General features: G+C 38.4%; 1 protein-coding gene across 1 annotated transcript; it reads right to left on the bottom strand.

Moving 5' to 3' along the window:
- Positions 1–213: 213 nt before the first annotated feature.
- On the bottom strand, positions 214–17,410 carry LOC137962528 (cyclin-C1-1-like). Its single transcript, XM_068809439.1, has 9 exons — positions 17,239–17,410; positions 17,032–17,138; positions 16,053–16,092; positions 9,727–9,771; positions 1,667–1,785; positions 1,449–1,563; positions 1,009–1,053; positions 688–835; positions 214–597 (listed from the first exon to the last, which is right to left on the bottom strand). The coding sequence occupies exons 1-9, from the start codon at positions 17,268–17,270 to the stop codon at positions 496–498; spliced, it is 753 nt and encodes a 250-aa protein (XP_068665540.1). The 5' UTR covers positions 17,271–17,410; the 3' UTR covers positions 214–495.
- Between the last annotated feature and the right edge of the window lie 655 nt (positions 17,411–18,065).

Genomic DNA, 18,065 nt, shown 5'->3' with positions numbered 1-18,065 from the left:
GATTAAAACATTCTTTGCTTCTTGTTCAATCTGCAACAATCAAAACAATTCTAGCACTTGTGCAATTAGGTATTAAAAAATACGATTATGCATGATATGAGACACCTTTTGAACGTTTTTACATGCATATATTAAAGAAGGCTATGTAGGGCCTCAAATAGACTCCTCCAGGTTGGTTTTAATAAGTTGTCATCGTACCAAGTAGGCAATCCGTGAAGAAGCGCAACTGTTAATATAACAATAATAGATTTTACGAAGCATTTTCCTGTCTACTTTAATGACACTCCATTGTGACAATTTCTGAGCAACATACTTACCAATCAATCTAGTTTTCTATACTCCAGTGCACAATGCAGGTATGCAGATAATGGACAGTTGGAAGACATGAAACCGGTATTATAAAACAAGATACTCTTCAACATTGTCATCTTGTACACCAAAAACTCTTCAGCTCTGGTCAAAACTGGAGAACATCGGAGGGGTTGTGTAACCTGCTTAGGACTTGGAGAGCTTGTTTAGAGTAACATTAATCTTCTCATCTGGAATGATTTTATAAGAATCATAGAAGTCCAGTATCTCCATAGAGATATTCTTGATCTATACAAAAACAGGTTAAACAGAAAAGCTTAGGTTGTGCCAAAGATGAATCAAATTGATGAAAATAGATGAGGCAGGACGCTATCTTACCACATTCATATCAACTCTCAGCTCTTCAAACCATGCAGTGGTCTCTTTTTCTTTTAGTACACTTGCTATATAAATGCAGGCTAACGCAATCATATACGGAGGATATATAAGAATGAGATCCATTCGGTATGTATCGTTAACAAGACTCCTGCATGTTTCAGAATTTGGTGTCTTTTAGCATGTTCAGGTCATTGTGACATGGAAGTTTTATGTCCCAACACTCAGTTCCTTCGATTTATTAACCACTCTGCTTTGATGAATGTTTAATTCTACTAGTTCCTGAAATCTAGCCACAATGAAGGAAAATTCACCCATTCTTACCAAGACAAGTGTGTCAAATCAGTGAGACCAGCATCAGGCAAAAACCTGGTAAAGAAGCATGTATGCTATCAGTTAAACTAAAGACAAATAGGATGCTAGAAAAAGCGAATGCATAGAGATGCCACAGGCAGTGTCAGATCTTTGCAAATATCTGCAGACAGCGTGAGCACATGCATCATGGTATTTGAGCTTCGGACACACACACATGCATGCACTAAAATAGATGTCGGTGCATGAAATATGCTGGAGACCAGTAATCACTCCAACAGGGACATCTCCCCTTCCAATCTCCCCATTTCCTCATGCTTGATTCCCTTTCCTCTTGCTCCCTAAATTTTTTTTTTTTTTTGGTCTAACTACCAACAATTTATCAACTACATCAATACCAAGCATGAAACGTATGGATAGAAAAAGTAAAATTCCAAGAAACCAAAACTTACTGAGTTAATGAACGGTAGGGATGGTAAACAACCAAATAATAATCAAGAGCTTCTAGAAGCTTCATTTCCATCTCTAGAATGTCCTTGATTTCATACCGATATTTTTCATCTGGATCTGCAATGCCAAAGAAAGAAAAGCAAGACCTGAATTTTTCATCGACAATAACAATATATATATAAAATACTATGAAAAGGTGAAACTCTCATAACATGCTTACATATTTTCTTAATGTAAAATACCAGAAGTCTAGCCTGGACTGTGCTCTCCTCGGCTTTTAATGCCAAGTACAAACATGTGGGTGCCACAAGACGTGGGTCATATTCTGTCATACTCTTTCTGAAACCAGAAATGCAACTCAATTAAAATTCTGAACAAGATGAACCAGTAAATGAAAATATGAAGCACATAATAGACATCAGCCAAGAAGATCTGGAAAAGCAGCTATTTACTGTAGAGAATTACTTGTTTTTTACTACCTTTGCTTTCTTGCCCTAGAAAATTCTTAGAACAAGTCAACGCAGAAAGTTTTTCAAGCAATAAAGCGTCTAACAATGTAAGTGCAGATTATATGACTATGTGAAGCACAAAATGGCTGGTCAACTAACTGAATCAGTCAAATTTTTGTTAAAAAAAAAAGGTAAAAACAGGGTCATATTATCTCTAATCCGTCTCTAGTTTGTGGTTTCAGTTCTCTATATAAAGGTTCCATCTAAGGAAGCCACTTTGTATTTTTGCAGGATTTGGTAACAACTGTCAATTTCATTCAATGCAAGTGGAGACCTTGAATGAGCGATAACCTTTTCGAGAGGCTCCTCGAGTTGAACTCATGTGCCCCAAAATTCCTTTTTACCTTCAGAAAACAAGATACCATCTTGAATGGTTTTGCTATCCAGTACATAAACCAACAAAATTTCCAGGTTTCAGGAACAATCAGAGAACATGGACACTTCTGATAATGTGGCAGTCACATGCCTTCTAGAGGTTCCATAGAGTGGTAATCTCAGCAACAACAACAACAACAAAAAAAAAAAAAAGATTCATCCAAATGAAACAGAGGGAGTAGGTCAAGAAGCAATAGCAAGATAAAAAGAAAAGATGAATTAAAATGATACGGCCATGACCAACACGAACCTGTGGCTTTGCAAATGGGACACGAGATTGGTATATGGAAGACACCCAATAGCTCAAATAGAGTGCAACAATATCCAAATGATGCAATCACCAAAACACCCCTTCGTGCAGAATTATTCCACACAGACCTGAAGTGGGCTGGAGCTGAATTAGAAGCAAAAGGTACAGAATCCAAAGGAGGTGCAAGATCTGAAACAACTGAGCAATAATGGTTCAGGAGTCAGATTATCCTTAGAAGAGGTATCTAACTGATAAAATTGTGACTTGAAAAATCTAGCATCCATAAAGGCATAGAATTTCCTGGAATTGGTGAATCACATACACAATCTTTAGGTAATAGCAAGAGGATCCTATTTGCTTGTCCCCAGTCTAAACTGAGGACTAAACAAGTGCAGCTAAAAACACATGGAGTTATTGGGAGACCTACCATGCATCCTGTTAACTGAAAACAGGCAATCACAACTAAAGAACTGCAAAACAACTTGAGAACATAAATACGAATGAGAAGGAGAGACAAGAGCAAATGGATAAGCAAGAGAAGAGGACATAACTGGCATCATCCAAGGAAGCGAGTAGGCAAGAGGAGGGTAGCTTCAAAAGGGCGAGGCTCAAAACAACAATCAGGTGACTAGAAACCAACTTGAGCGAGGTGAAGAATGGCAGAAGGTTAGGGAAGAAATACAAAAAGGCGAAGGAGTTGGATCGAGCCCAGTTCGGTTCCAAAATGAGCCAATAAGGAGGCATATAACTCAACTTTACAACCTAATCATTTTTCTTAACACTTCTCAATATAGTATTTTTTTCCCACTCAACACTCCCCCTCATGTTCAAGCTTACACATAAAGGGCATGTGACGTGTACATAACACATAAACAATCGACTCTCACCTCATGGAGCCCACACAACACAAATAACTAGGGGAGCACATATTGGGCCTTGGCCCACACACAACCTACTCTGATATCATTGTTGGGTTGAGCCCGATTCCATCCCAAAATAATTAACCAGTTAGGTGACCTATTACTCAATTGTATAACTTAATCATTTTTCTTAACACTTCTCAATATGGCATTTTTTCCCACTCAACAGTACGAATGACTCGAAAAGAGGAGGAAAGAACTGCTTCTCATACCGATATGGCTTCATTGTACTCACCGTAGAGGAGAGAAGTGGTCGGATGGGTAAGGAAATCACATAATCATGCAAAATAACAAAAAAAGATCCTTCATTAGTATTCAAGCAGTAGCTTGCACCAACTTCATCAAGCAGCTTTACAAAGCCATCCAAGAATGCCACAATGGAACCAAAACAAAAGAACTTTGGATTGGAAGGTTAGTCTTCTACTTCTCTATATTCCAATACAAAGCAAACTAGAAATGCAAGATAATCCAATGCCTGGCAGATACAATAATGACCCGAATCTACATCCTAGAAAGAACTGATAGTAGATTTGGGTGGGGTCTCTTCAAAGATAGTCTTTGCAATCGCTCGCCAAAACCTACACCAGAAAACAATCCAACACCAATCCATGAACCCACTCCCAGCTTCCCCCCGCTTCCGACCAAACCCATGTCATCATGGAACGCACCCCATATCCTTCTCTCTTCTCACACCTAACCAACACCACTCCAGAGACCAATGACCCCGATAGATAAAAACACTATCATCCAACCCACCCAAACCCTGATCGAAGACAACGGTGATGACATTGCCAATTGAATCCTGGATCATCTACACCTCTCACACAAGCCCCAGTGCTCAACCTTGGAAGAATGGAATGGATAATTTGTTTCTCCATAGCAACAAAAAGACATTTTTAAGTACACTTGAGTCTCTTTCTCATGACATCCTCTTAACCATTAGGGATCGGAACCCAAGTAATGGGTCCAATCCTATGGCCAATGGATCTGCATTTGGAAGCTCCCTGCTGAGCTATGGCAAGGTTTGGTTCTTCAAAGAATTGCCAACACCTTTGGAAAAACAGTAAAACAAGAAGAAATCACAGCAAATATGGTCAGAATGGACTATGCAAGATTATTTATAGTCCTAGATCATCATTAGAAGGGCTACAAATTTCTCAAGATCACGATTGGAGAAGAACAATTCTAGATCAAGGTGGCATTCCATGAGTTCAGCACAAAAAAAAAAAAAAAAAAAAAATCAAAGAAAGAAAAGAGATGGGAGTGAAGAAGACAGCGAGTAACCAACTCAGATAATAGAAAATGAGTCCATTCGGTCTCACCCGCCAATGTCAGTAGCAACTCAAGAGAGGAGATGAAGCAGTGTGACTCATCCACCCCACTTCCGCTTTTAAATTCAAATTTCCACACCCACTCTACCAATGCTGCCTGCAGCAGTGACACAACTGGCAGAGCAAAGCTCTCAGAACCCGTGACCCCCACTTTCCCTGCCACCCAAATCTCACAACACAGCCAAAGAAACAAAATTCTTTCTGTAAAAGAAAATGACAGCTCCTTCACTGTTGATCGCACCATCTCCCATCCCAAAGCCCCAAAAAATGAAAGCATACCAGCTTCTCCGGTCCACGTCCTCCCCTTCGACTAGGCCAACCAAATCTGCAACGCCAGTCCCGAAATAAATAGCCAATCTGACCTCGCATTAATAACCCCTTGTACAACCAGTTAAACACCTACCAAAAGACAAAACTCGCAGCCCAATGCCACCCAGTCAGCAGCCTCGTGGCGGGGGACCACACCCAGAATGACCTCATTAAACACTTGGGACCAACCCCTGCCCCCCATTGAGGAAAACTCCAAAAAAAAAAAAAAATCCCCTATTCCGCCATTGCTATCTCTATACCAAATAGCTTTCAAAACCACAAAAGCACCCATCCAGCCACTATACCAAATCCGTAAACCACATGGAAGCTGAAAAATCCCCACGTCAATCCCCTCAACATCAGACAGCTCCCCACTGTGATTCGGAATCCTCCACACCTAACACAAACCTAACCAGGCAAACTCTACCAAAAATAACTCACACCCATCTTCCTACCAACTCAAGTTAACCCCCACCCCCACAAGTTGAAAACTACAAGCGGAGGGACAAAGATAGGCCGAGGAAGCTGGAGCAATGTGAATCTACCCCAATAGGCAGAATATCCGATAGATCCTGAAACCAGCCAAATCTAATTCCCTCCCCCAAAGGGAAAGATCAAAACAGCTTATAGCCAAACTCCAATAAGAAAGACACAAATATGATGAAGAAATGTGGACCTAAACGATGAAGTTGGCAGAAAACATGGGAGTTGTTTACAAAGACAAGTTGGCTGGCATAAATGAAGATCAGGGAGTACAAAACCAAAACGTAGACAGAAATGATCATCACTTCGTGGAATGTTCAAGGAGTAGGATCTAGGCAGAAGAGAGCCACCATGCAAAGCCACCTAGCCACTACTAAATCATCTATCATCATCCTCCAAGAGACCAACACACTAGATATGCATGACTCGGTTGCAAGAGTACTTTGGAATTGTGCCAATTTAGAGTGGAAAGACATCAACACAGTTACGCATTAGGGTGGCGTTCTAACCCTTTGGAAACCCAATTTGGTTGATGTTCTCCATGTTGAATTGGGGACAACTACCAAGGGATTAAAGCTGCTCGATCACAATTCAGGCAACCTCTGATGCTTTGCTGGAGTCTAGGGCCCAACTAGATATAGGGATCATGCCAACTTTTAGGAGGAAATGCTAAACATCACTCAATAATGGTCACTTCCTTGGCTGATAGTTGGTGATTTCAATGCTATCAGATATTGTAATAAGTACCCACACCCCCGCTACCCAGATCACATCATCTATGAGAGAATTTGCAGATTTTATTGGCAATTGAGAGCTTGAAGAAATTAGCTTATCTAGCAAAACCTTTACCTGGTCCAATGTACAGTAACGGCCCATTCTTTCCAAGCTTAGTCGATTCCTAGCCACCGAAGATTGGCTACGCCTCTACGAGGATTCCACTGGCAAGGTCCTAAATAGGGCTGGATCAAACCATGCTCATTCAACTGGATACTAAATTTAGAAGATAGAAAGCCAAGTTCTTTCAGTTAGAGAATGCGTGGCTTCTCGAGAAAGATTTAAACTAGGAAGTTGATGACTGATGGAAGAACATTCAGGTAGATGGGGCCCTCGGGTGGAGACTATCATTAAAGCTCATGCATCTAAAAGCAAAATTCAATAGCTGGTCAAGGGAATGTCACACTGCAGCCTCTGCCCAAAAAGAGATTCTCCTATCCCAGATTGCAACTCTTGATAAAGCCGAGGAATATTGAATTCTTCACTCATATCGATCTCTGAAATAATAATTTAAAAAAAAAAATCCCACAATGAGCAGGTGGAATGGAAGCAGAGAGAGATTGATTCAAGTGGCAGGTTGAAAGAGATGGCAACACAAAATTCTTCCAAGTCATAGCTTCAACGGGAATGAGGACTAATCGAGTCACCTCATTGTGCATTAGCAATAAGATCATCTTAGATAGATCCTCTACAACTAACGCACTCATGAGTTTTTTACAGCATCATAGACAGAGTGCGACAAGTTACCTAGAGTGCAGAACATCCAGATGAAGGTGTTGCCCCCAATGCTCCTCAAGATCCTTTTTTCAAAAAAAGGCATCGAGAAAGCAGCTAATGGATTACACATTGGCCGCACCAACAAATAGATTTTTCATGCGGCAACATTTTCTTGGAAACTCTCCAGCCCCCCTACAAATAAATTTTTCATGGGGAGCGTCCTTCTCAATAAAATCTTTACAGTCAACAATCTCAGGGGAAGAGGAAACTCATCCCCAATCATCCAGTGTAGCTTTTCCGGAATAGTGGAAGAACTTTAACCTTCTTCTACACTGCCCATTTGCTTGGAAGGTCTAGGCCAACTTCTTCAGCATGATTGGGCTCCATTTCTGCATTCCAAGCAGCCTCATTGCAGCCAGCTAGTCTGCATAGCTCCCAGGGATGGGTAAGGCCCTCCTTTCAGCATGTATAGCACACATTCCATTGGACTTGTGGATAGAAAGAAATAACCAAAGGTTCAGCAGCAATTACTCCATAATGGAGAAAGTCACCCTCCATATATTTGTGCTGATTACAACCTGGATTTATATCAGGAAGGAATTTGAGTGCCTGAGAAACATTCCCCATTGGATCCACCCCCCTCCCCCGATGGAGTTAAAGCTGAATGTTGATGGGTGTGCTCTCAAAAACCAAAGAAAACTAAAACTGTAGGAGTTATCATACATAGTGAAGGTGTTGTCCAAGTCTCTTCCTGTATCTCGTTAGGTATTTTAAATTCTACAAGCAGAAACTGAGGCCCTTCTCCAAGGGCTATTCATTTTCCTAAACCACTTGTGCGACAAACTCCTAATTGAAGGTGACTCCAAAATTGTGATCGATGGATGCTTTTCAAAGTCAGACCCCCCTTGGCATCACTGGAAGATTTTTCCAGAAATTATAGATATTTTCTCTTTGTTTAAGTGTTAATGAAATCACATCCCTAGATCAGCTAACTCCTTAGCTAACTCCCTTGCCAAGTAAGAAGCTTCTCTCCAATTGCTCGTTGTAAAGGGAGAGTTCCTTCCTTGACCTTGTATTTTGTTCCTAGCTTACCTAGAATAATTTATTTATTTTTACAAAGAAAAAAAAAACATCGATATGAGTTAAAAAAGTATCATGCCACATCCAAAAGATGCTTTTTTTTTTCCGCTCAACAACTACCTTAAGCTAAGAGATACATATGAGAGAGGTTTGGCAGAAAATTGGGTGAATTTGTCAAAAATAGATTCTTTTTGCATTTCAGTTGAAAAATGACAAGTTTATTAAGACCAAAGGCAAAACAAACAAGAAGCTAAGAAGGGCACTATGATCCTGTGTGTGGGGGTATGGGTATTAGGTTAGGCCAGCTTAATATGGAATAGGTTTAACAACCTAACTTTCTGAGTTCCATCAACTGTGGAGCTTTGACGTATTTGCTAATAACTTTGGTATCAGAATACGCACCATGCCCCGTGTTCCAATCTTGAAGGAGACAACCTATGCAAAGGTCTAACCCCGTGTTAGAGTGAGAGTCATCAAAAAGGCATGTTAAAAGAGATACCAAATCTGACATGAAAGCTGTAAAAAATGGGTCATCATGGATGTCAGCATATAAACATGGTGAACCATTATAGTCCTATGATCTGCAACCTAGGGCATGGGAATCGCGTTGGACCAGTCAAATATGGGATAGATATAATAGTCTAGCTTAAGACAAACACTAAATTGATAGACAACTTCGAAATAAAGTATTTGAAATATTGAGAAGAATACATATCTTGCTTTCATAGAAAGTAGCCATGTTATGTGTCACCAAATTTTTAAATTTAATGGCACTAGGAGTATCCACAAGAACCCATAGATCAGAATGCATTTACTCAAAGGGTTATGAACTATTACTTTCATCTCTAGTAGGAAATGATACCCGAGGTATTTACTAATTTGACATGACTCAAGATCTATAAACTTATTTGCTTATTTGACACAAGCTATCTAATACAGAAGTTCAAGAACAAAATTGAAAAACGAGATAAAAAAAAAAACAAAAGGGGAGAGAGAGAAAAATCAAAATAGTCCTTTCTATCTAGCACAAAATTGCCTGCTTATATAAAGAAATTGACTCACATATCCATTGGAAAGGTACTTCTTAGAATGTGGACCCAAGATGGTCCTAGGTTTTGAGTTAAGGGTAATCAACTTTCTTACTATATGTTTAAGTGAGATAATAATTGAAAAGAATACTTGGTCCAATATTCATGCCACAAAGTCTAGCATATTGTCATCATTGATAAGTAAAATATTTTATGAAGAAAGTATTTTTCTTATGAACTATTGAGGAATGAGATCTCATTTGGAGAAAAGGGATGCACAAAAACGGTACATCAAGATCTAGGAGGAGTAAACATCAATAATTTCAAAATAAAAAATAAAAAATACATAAAAACAGACCATGATGATTATTCTAAGAAAATGAATCTCCCACAACAAGATGTTGTAAGAAAGCATATTGGTCTCACAAACTGAACAATAATGATGTAAAACTCATAATTAAAACAAGAACAAAAGCTAAAAGCTTCAATTACCAATCAACATACCTTACATACACACGCCTGAAATATGTAACTGCAGTAGCTACCACCCTGAGAGATCAATAAAAGCATTAAAATTGTTGAGAATTTGGAGAATGGAGGAGGATATTACAAGAAAGAAGGAAAAGAACACATAGGGAGAGCAGAAAGATTTTCACTCATATTAAGATTTTGAACTCATATCTAACAACCAAGGATTGTAGTCTTTACAGGTGTACAAATTCCACCTACCACATTATCACACATTCTTTAATTCATACACACCAACCACATTGCTTTACCTACCACACCTATCACATAGATTAACACTCTAATTCTCCTCTAGCTACATGTATGCCACTCTTCCTAGCATATTACATAAAGGTCCTTTACTCACACAATTACAAAACACGGTAGTTTAATCAGAAAATTACATTGTTCTTCATCAAGAATCATTTGAGAGCATGTAAATTTATGTAAAATAAAAAAGGATGCAACTAATTTACATCAAATAGGGAGGAAAGCCTTGAAGAAAAGTTAGCAAACAGGGAAAACTAACAATAACAGATATGAATATGGAGGGAAAAAAATGTAAGAAGTAACAAACATCAGAGGAAGAGGAGAAGAGACAGAAAATGGAAGAAGAGAGAGAAGGCAAGAGATAATATTTTAGCATAAGAATAGTATGGGAAAGATTATGGTTAGGATTGACCCCTCTATCCTATTTATAACATAAACCATGATAAAAATTAACAATAATGTCTTTGCTGCCTTTATACCTTGGGAAACAAGATTCTAGCAGAAAACAGTTGCCTAGAAAACTAAGAAAACTAAGTCAACGGAAATAACATTTTCTAACACTCCCCCTCAAATTAGAGCACATAACTTTAACTCAAACAGCAGTTGCGCAGTGCATAGGTACTGCATGCACATGAGTGGTTGACCTGGGCTAGCTGCCCCCCGCGTGCTCGACTCCGCTATATGGGTTCAACCACAGGGCACGGATGGTTGTCCTTGCTCAGCTGCCTTCTAGAGGATGACGATGCCACTGCTGCTCTATCACTGTGGCCCTCCATGTTGCCCACCTTGGTTTTGCATGCACCGTCTATCCCTGTTACAATATTCACATCCCATATTGTTGCCGTTGTCCGCTTTGTCTGCATGGATTTCTATAGGAGCTCCTCGAACTAGCCTCTCTCTAGTTCAGGGTCTAACACTTGGCATGGATCCCTTGGCCTTGGTGAAAACACCAAGTTCATCACCTGTGGCTTCTGCATCAAATCCTAATGCCCTCTTCTAAGCTGCTAAGGATCATTTCTTCCACTCTGATGGTAACTCCCATCTTTACCAACTGTCACAGGCTAATGACTTAGCCACTTCACAACCAAGCCACATTGTGCCACATAGTGTCCTCTACGCGGAAACGGATACAAGTCAACCTTCCTGAAGTAGAAAACCTCTTAGAGTCACAAAAGGGTTGCAGCTAAGTTATCCAAGGAAGTGAAAAAATCAAAATTTAAGTGAAGGAAGAGGAGAAAATTGAGAGAAAAAGAGAAAGGAGAAGAAAAGTTTTTTAAAGAGACTGAAAAGACTCCATTGGGAATCGTGCAAGAATTCCCAGACATCTTAAATAACTTTTTGAGTTACAAGTTACAAAAATGCCCATGTACACTTAATAAACATCAAACTCCTAATATCTCCCTAGCTACACATCCTATGTACATGAAAATTTAACCACTGACATAATTTAACATGTAGAATAAGATTACATAAAGAAAATTAACCACAGAGATGGTAAAATGACCAAAATACCCCTAGATGTTAAAATGACCAAACTACCCCTGGATGTATTTTCTAACTCTCCCCCTCAAGCTGGAGCGTATATATCCAGGAATCCCAGCTTGTTGCGGAATGACATAAACTCTCGCTTGCCAATGGACTTGGTGAAGACATCTCCCAACTGATTTCCAGACCGAACAAATGGAGTTACTACCTCCTTTTTCATCATCAAATCTCAAATGAAGTGGCAATCCACTTTTATATGCTTACTCCTCTCATAGAAAACCGGGTTACTTGCAATAAAGATTGCAGCCTGATTATCACAAAACATGCTCATTTTGGTTGAAACCCAACTCCCGTTAGACTGACCTAACCCACATCAACGCGCTCACTATGTGAGCCATCGCCCTATATTTAGTTTCTACGCTAGACCGGGCTACAACTTTCTGCTTTTGACTTCTCCAACAACCAAGTTTCCTGACACAATATCTAGAGGTTGACTTTCTGTCCAGTTTGGACCTAGCATAATCTGCATCAAAGAAAGCCTCTATCTTCATATGATTGTTAGGTCTAAAGAAAAGACCTTTTCCTAATGCCCCTTTCAAATACCTCAAAATTCTTTACGCAGCTTCTAAGTGTATTTTCCAAGGATGTTCCATAAACTGGCTCACTATACTTACTGCAAAAAGAATCAGGTCTAGTAATTGTTACATAAATTAACTTTCCCACTAACTTCCGATAATGTGTTTTGTCATTTAATTCAGCATTCTACTCATCATGGAGATCATGTCCCACTTCCATTGGGATATCAGCTGGCTTGGCTAACAAACCATACTCTTGAAGCAAATTTGTTACATACTTACGTTCAAATTTTAAAGTGAAGCCAATTGGTTGGATTAACCCAGCCATTTTCAAACCCAACCTAGATAATCCCATCAATTCACTAGAATCTACTTCTAAGAAACAAAGTGGAGATTTTGAACTTTGTGAGAAAAAAGATAGAATTTTGGCAAAGTGAAGATTTTGGATCAAAAGTTGTGTATCTTCTGCAATCTTGACAATTCTTGTTAATGAGAAAGCATGTGGTTATTATCAAAGCTCTTGGGACTTCAAGTAAGAGGACCCCTCTCCCCAATGTTATTTAAAACTGTCAATAACAATCCTTAAATTTTATGGTTGGATTAACCCTGCCTCCTCCAAACCCAACCTAGATAATCCCATCAATTCACTAGAACCAATCTATGAAGCAATGATTGATTGAACCATCAAGCTAAAGCCTACTAACCGTTTTTAGCTAATTCCCAATAGAAGCCGTCAATTACATGGCCGCCATCCTTGGCTGTCAAGTTTCAAACATCCTGTCAACTTAACACAACCTTCGTATATTCCACGCCAACCCACCCAAGCCCTTTGGAGCCAAATACCTGAAAGGTTTGATAAGCAGTTACATATAAGAAGAGTAAAACTTCTCTGTAAAGCTGCCTACCCTCCTGTATACCATATTGTTTAATAAGGAGCGATTTGCCTTCCCAAAGTATCGGGTGCTTTGCAAGCAAGATGGTTTTGGCAGTTTCGTGTGAAGAAAATGGCTATTTAAAGGAAAATTCTTTCAACTAAATATGACTTCCTAGGGATAATTAGGTTCTTTGGATTATTACCCCTTATAGGTCATTTCAGTATTGGAAATCCATTAGCAAGTTGAGGTCAAAGTTTGTTATGGAATCTAATTTCGAGGTTGCTCTGGCCATGTAGCTAAATTCGGGTCACATTGCTAGCTTGGAGACTTGACCCTCCTGGAATCCTTTTTCCACACTAGTCTAGATTGGCTCAGATCACTAAATCTATGGTTTTATCATTGTGAGGAATACTCCTGTAAAATCTGAAAAACAAGGAGAAATAGAAGAAGAAAGAGAAAGAAGAAAGAAGAGAAGAAGTTGGAAAAGACTGCATTAAGAGAGCAGCTGCTATAAGGTCTTAGGTCGATCTCAATTCCTCTTACAAACTCACTTAAGTGAAAAAGATTAAAAAAAGACATATATGCCCCTCTACACATACACTTATATATCCCTAATTACCCTCTAAATGGCATGAAATATAACCATATAATTCTACCATAAAGACAAGCTAGCAAGTATCCTATGAGGGATATACAAGCATGGGAAAAGACTGAAATACAAATTTTTACATACATTCCAACACTTCCCCTCAAGCAAGAGTGTACATGTCAAGAAGCACCAGCCTATTAAAAAATTCTCAAATTCTTTCTTTCCCAAGGCTTTAATAAACACACCTAGCTGATCCACGGATTTGACATAGGGAGCGACTATAGCTCCACTCATTATGGCATCACAAACAAAATCACAATCAACTACTACATGTTCAGTTCGTTCATGGAACATTGGGTTATCCCAAAACATTTTCATAGCTTCTGTAGTAGGAAAACACAACTCTTGTATGACATGTCTCACCCATAGAAGTTCACTAACCATGTGAGCCATTGTTTGGTACTCTACTTCTACACTAGAATGGGCTACAACATTCTGTTTCTGCTTTTCCATCTAACTATGTTTCCTCCAACAAAAACACAATATCTTGAGGTAGATTTTTTATCCAAATTAGACCCACACAACCGGCACTGGATACCCACTAGTGCATATAACAACCCCTTTCTTCATACACCCTTCAAATATCATATAGTATTTTGTACGCAACTTCCATATATATCTTCTTCGAATGCTCCATAGATTGGCTAGTCATACTCATTGCAACTGATATGTCAAATCGAGTTATTGTAGCATAAATAAGCTTGCCCACTAACCTTCTATACGTAGTCTTGTCTTTAAACTCAGCATCAATCATCTTCACAGAGGTTATGATTCACCTTCATTAAGGTCGTAGCAGGGCTAACCCCCAATAGTCCACATTCATGAAGCATACCAATCACATATTTTGTGTCACGACAAACCTGCTTTACTTCTTGCTACCTCAATCTCAAGGAAATATTAAAGGGAATTTAAAAGTCTCAAAGACATCCACCCTGAAAGTTTGTGTACCATTTGGCAACAAGTCAAGCTTTACATCTCTCTATAGAACCATCAGCCTTGTATGTGACTGTGTAAACTCAATGACAACCAACTATAATAGCATTTGGTGGTAACTCACATAATGTCCATGATCCCCTATCAATCAAAGCTTCCACCTTTGTATCCATGGCCTATTTCCAAGGAGAAGAAGACAAGACTTCCTATAGAGTAGAAGAAATAGAATAGGAAGACAAGGATAATGCAAAATTTTTAAGAACTAAACAACAAATCAAGTAAACAAACTTAGAAATAGGATATAGAGTTACCACATTGAGTACAAGTTCGAATAACTTTACGAAGCCAAATAGATAGATGTAAATCATTTATCTCAGGACTGGCACACAAGGACAGTATAGATGCTAGTGGAGAGGGTCCATGTATGATGGCCTTGGAAGGTGTTCGTTATCTATAGACTTTTAGTGACTTTGGTGTTGGCGGACCAACAACTAGAATAATGCTAAGAACATCCTCCACAGATTGAGGTACACAACCATCTACTTTGAGCGAAGGAGAAGTACCAGGCTCACCAAATTGTGAAAAATATGGACATCTTCAAAAAAGGCGACAGCAATAGACACACCTCTCGAAGTACACCTCTGAATGACATGAAATTTAATCATGTAACATGAAGGACATACAAGCATGGGAAAAGACTAAAATACCCCTTTTTACAAATATTTCAACAACTCCCTCTTCCCATAGTCAGTAGGAACATCTTCATTAGAAACCTCTTGTATGAGGCAGCAATATCAGCTAGTTGCATCTACCTTCTATTGACTTTTATAATGTTCAGAGTCATGACTAGGATATAATCAATTGATAGCAGATATAAAAGATGTAATCTTTTTCAAAGCCTTGTCCCCCGACTATAATGATTCACCTATTCAATAGATTGCCTCGATTTCTAATTGATGATTTGCTAACTTCATTTTTCAATTCCATCTTATAAAGTTCCCTCTTATACATTTTCATCCATCTCTAATACATTAAATCTCCTATAGATGTTACTTCTCCACATCCAAACAAACTCTTCAAAACCAATGCCTTATTTACCAAAAGTAATACAGAATTTTGACTTTATAATTTTGTGGTATGTGAGTAACATAACTCTCCAATCACTCTCCCCAATATCTCCTATCAAAAAGCCTGAAATTTATCCAAACCAAAGACAAATGTAGGAGCTGCAATTTTAGTGTTGACACGTTTAAAGAGAACGTGAGTTCATTGGGGACCACTTTGTACAACTTAATTGCAGATAAGGATCCAACATCAATAAGAAGAAAAAAAAAACACTACAACTACAACAACAACAACAAAATGACAAAGTGAGTTCACCGATTCAGGTTATTTAAAATGAAAATTTCTTTCTGACCAATTTCAAAGAAAGTTCCTATATCCAACCTCAGAAACTTAACCCAATGAGCAAAAACTGAGTCATGCTTATTTAATTTTAAAGAAATGAAGGACACAAAGAAATGTGGGAAATCGGACCTTTGCCTCACTTTAACATACTGAGCCAGTCTTGCAATATCTGTATATATGTCATTATATTGATCAGAACAATAAAAAAGACATGCAACGCTTGAATTATGGCACAACAGTTACAGAATTTTGGTTGCACGATATGGCAGCAGGATACTGCAGCAATTTTAGTAATGCAGCATCAGGGTGTCAATAATACAGTTAGACGGCAGGTAATCAAACAAATATGTCAGAAGCAAAGTTAGATTTTCTGTACAATTATAAGCTATTCATGGTTCATTAATTTTAACCAAAGAATCATTGATATGGCAAAACACTAGTATTAATGCATTGATGGAAAGAAATAGGAAAAAAAATCATGGAATACAGGCTGGAAATTAAAATAGATTTACAAAAAAAATCCTTAAAATATGACATTCTCCTCATACAGAAGCACTGCACAATATTGTGCAGGAAGGAGAAAACAATGAAAACTCCATACCAAGATAACATCATGGCAAAATCAAATAGAAAATAATTTCAAGAACCTTCTTTCCTTATTTCGAAACCAGAAAACAGTAGAATAACACAGGTATAACACTTTCACTAGATATGACGTTCCGTTTTATAAAACACCAAAACTGATAGAAACAATTTGGAACAATCAACTGCCCATGACAACAAAAATTCCTTAAAAGATGCCATCCTCCTCATACAGAAGCTTTGCACAATACTCTTCAGGAAGGAAAAAGTGAAAAACCCATGCCAAGACAACATCATGCAACAAGGACGAAACAAAAATATTCAAAATCAAAACAGAAAGTACTTGAAAGAACCCTCATTTCAGAACTAGTTAAAATAGTTGAATAACAAGCCCTAGATATGCAGTTACATATTGCAAAACACCAGAACTGATCGAACTGCGTTTGGAACAACTACTGCCCATGAAAACCTACTACGGTAGATTCATCGATAAAAGATCAAACGATAAAAATAGAACAGAGCTTACAATTGGTCATATGAACCTTAATGAGCTTGAATTCTTCAAGAGTGAGACCTCTCTCTTTGTCGATAGAAGGAACTACATCGGCCTCTTCTTGATCGAGCAGTTGTTTGCTACACACGGTAAATTAAGCAGAAAATAAATATCAGAACTAGCAGAAACAACAGAATAAGGAATAAAAGAAGGAAACAAAAACAGGTTGCGATGTGTTACAAGTGAGAAGAAGTCCAGAAATTGGCAGCCATTTGTCCGAATGATCAGGTAGAGATCGGCAATCGAAACTTAAGAGAGCAAGTTAGATGTTATGCTCGTCCCTCCTGCAGAAACCAAGCGGACGGGGGCGGGGGCAAAGACGAGGGACCCCATCCCTGGTTGGCTACCACTCTATTACTAATAATACAAGCTATTTTTCTATTATTTTTATTTTTTTCATTTTACTTTTTTGTCGAGTCTCGTAAAAAAAATATTTTAGCCGAGTCAGGTAGTGAGTCGACCCAACTCATCCGATTCGACTTGAAATTTTGGGATCCCAACACCTTTAAATATTTGGAATGTGTTTGCCTCGATTGACTTGAGTTTTGACTGAAAAATCAAAATTTTAAATCACAACCAAGCTTAAAATTGAATTTTTTGACTACCGAGTTGGCCTAATATTTTAATCAGGACAGACTCGGTGTCGAATAAAAGCATCTTGAAATTTTTCAGATTAACTTGAAAAGAGACTAGATGATACTTTTGAGTCAAACCCATTGAGCAACAAAAAGCCTTCCTCTTTTTTTGTTAGGTTTTATGAGATTGGAGACCCCATTATCTGGGTAATTTTCATGCTTTTATAAACGTGATGATTTTCCCTTACACGTAAAAAATAGTGAAAGCAATAATTTTTACCACTTTCGCAGTGTCTCCCTAAGAAAGAAAACGACTTTGAAAAAACACTCCCATCTCCGTCATGTCAGTCCATAGTCCATAGCTCAAATGGAACCCAAAAGATCATAAGAAAAAACACTTTTTTCCGAGATCAAATCCAAAAGAGAAAGAAG

This window comes from Aristolochia californica, unplaced genomic scaffold (assembly GCF_029961685.1).
Source record: "Aristolochia californica isolate CCGP_79_NKW_82.1479 unplaced genomic scaffold, dmAriCali1.0.hap1 SCAF_1, whole genome shotgun sequence".
NCBI lineage: Eukaryota > Viridiplantae > Streptophyta > Magnoliopsida > Piperales > Aristolochiaceae > Aristolochia > Aristolochia californica.
The sequence above is the reverse complement of the archived record's forward strand: the minus strand, read 5'-3'. Positions and strand labels throughout refer to the sequence as shown.